Source organism: Chrysochloris asiatica, unplaced genomic scaffold (genome assembly GCF_000296735.1).
Source record: "Chrysochloris asiatica unplaced genomic scaffold, ChrAsi1.0 scaffold00194, whole genome shotgun sequence".
NCBI classification, from domain to species: Eukaryota; Metazoa; Chordata; class Mammalia; order Afrosoricida; family Chrysochloridae; genus Chrysochloris; species Chrysochloris asiatica.
In genome coordinates this window covers 5,047,097-5,049,060 of record NW_006408712.1, presented here as the reverse complement: position 1 = coordinate 5,049,060, position 1,964 = coordinate 5,047,097, and the positions used below count along the sequence as shown (strand labels likewise).

Genomic DNA, 1,964 nt, shown 5'->3' with positions numbered 1-1,964 from the left:
TTCTGGAATATCCAAACGTAACAATCTAAAGGTTAAATATCTGAAACATTAAACACAGGAAGTAGGTTTTCTCCCAGACTAGGAGACATTCTCATTTAATTGAATCACAAGAGACCACTTGAAAACTTAATGACCTAAATCCCTTAGAGATGAGGGGTGGGGGAGTGTTAATACACTTTCTATCTTTTGGACTTGAAAGCATTTCTAGTTTTAGAATTTAAAAATAGAGTAATCATTTGGGTATTAAACATTTCATGATAGGCTAGACCTAAAACTACACAGTAGCTTTGCTTGGACATAGCCTGATAGTTGTTTTTTGTCTTTGTTCCAGGTCACCGTAGAGTTTGCAGATGAAGTACGGTTGTCTTTCATTTGTACTGAAGTGGATTGCAAAGTGGTTCATGAATTCATTGGTGGCTACATATTTCTCTCAACACGTGCGAAAGACCAGAATGAAAGTTTAGATGAAGAGATGTTCTACAAACTTACCAGTGGTTGGGTGTGAATAGGTAGTGCATAATGAAACTCCATGCCCATATTTAACTTTTAAAGCTGTTGTTACATGCTGCTTAATAAAGTAAGCTTGAAATTTATCATTTTATCATGAAAACTTTACGCCTTTCCAAACCAGTTAATATGTGCACTAACCAGCACGACTATTAATCTGCTGTCCTGTTACAACATCTGGACTGATGAATGTGGCACACGTTCCTTAGGGCCGTGAATTAAAAACGCAAGTTGTAGACAAGTCGGAAACAAATTGTCACTAATTTACGCTAATTTAAGCCAAACCATAAGAAACTCAAGCCATCTACTTTTAAGCTATCCAGGGCTTAACTATATGAAGTCTATCATGTTTAATGCATGTGTTTTAATGTATGTTGAATTGATCTTGTGTTTTTAAATATCCTATGTCTGCTATCCATTTGATTCCCACTTCCCTGCCCCCTATATAAATTAGGCCTGCAAAAGGTGCCTGATATTTAATAATGTCATTGTTTGACCTTGAAGGAAAATGCTTAGTCCATTATGCTTGATTTGTTGTTGTCCTTCAGTAAGTATGTATATTGTCTTGTGTTTTTATTTCCCACCATATTGTATTACAACACTTTTAGTATTCACCAGCATAATCACTCTGCCTAAAATATGCAACTTTTGCAGTCAGTATAATATGAAGTAAAGATATCTATGAAGTATGCATTTTGTGTAACTAATGTAAAAACACAAATTTTTATAAAATTGTACAGTTTTTTAAAAAAATCACAACTAGCAAATATAATAGCAACTTTGCATTAATTAAATGCTTTTAAAAGATATAAATATCAATTTGATAGCAGTTAATTATATGCAATTTTAGTATCTGCTCAATTAAGAAGGACTTCACTATAGTCGTAATTTGCCACGTGTCCTTAACTTTTATGCCTGGACTGGCCATGTTCTAGTCTATTGCGCTGTTACAATCTGCATTGGTGCTAGTCGGTAAATTCCTAACTCACGTAGCCCCAAAGGGTTCCAGAGAGGGGGGTGAGTTACCAGTATTGTCCAGTAATCCATGGTTTAAAGACTGTATAAATGCATTTTATTTTAAATAAAAGCAAAACCTTTTATTTAATACTTGTTTCGTTTTTAACTTGTTTTTACTGTTTACATAGCATTAACTTTGAAGAAAATAACTTCTACCTGTGAAAAATGCTTTGCCTAATCTCAGTTCTGGACTTTCTCCTTTACCCTTTGAATGGATTCAGGCCAAGTCCTGTTGATGTTTCCCTCATACAGACTGGTGTTCTCCTCTGTCACTGCCCTACCATTACCCAAATCCACCTGTCTTTCCCTGGAAGCTTGGATCACCTTTTCCATGAATTGCTTTGTATCATAGGGCCAGATCTTTACTCGATTGTATACTTCCGCAAGTCAGAATTTAAAATACAAATGTATTTCCTTTTCTCATCTCAAGTACAGGTTGC

General features: G+C 35.1%; 1 protein-coding gene across 2 annotated transcripts in view; it reads left to right on the top strand.

The window, feature by feature from the left end:
* The window catches only part of FERMT2 (fermitin family member 2), a 108,443-nt gene extending 106,829 nt beyond the window's left edge, over positions 1-1,614 (top strand). For both annotated transcript variants that reach the window (XM_006872361.1, XM_006872360.1), the window contains one exon: positions 332-1,614. In XM_006872361.1, the coding sequence (XP_006872423.1) occupies positions 332-505 (174 nt within the window). In that variant the 3' untranslated portion in view covers positions 506-1,614. The remainder of the gene's footprint in view (positions 1-331) is intronic.
* The last annotated feature ends 350 nt before the right edge of the window (positions 1,615-1,964 follow it).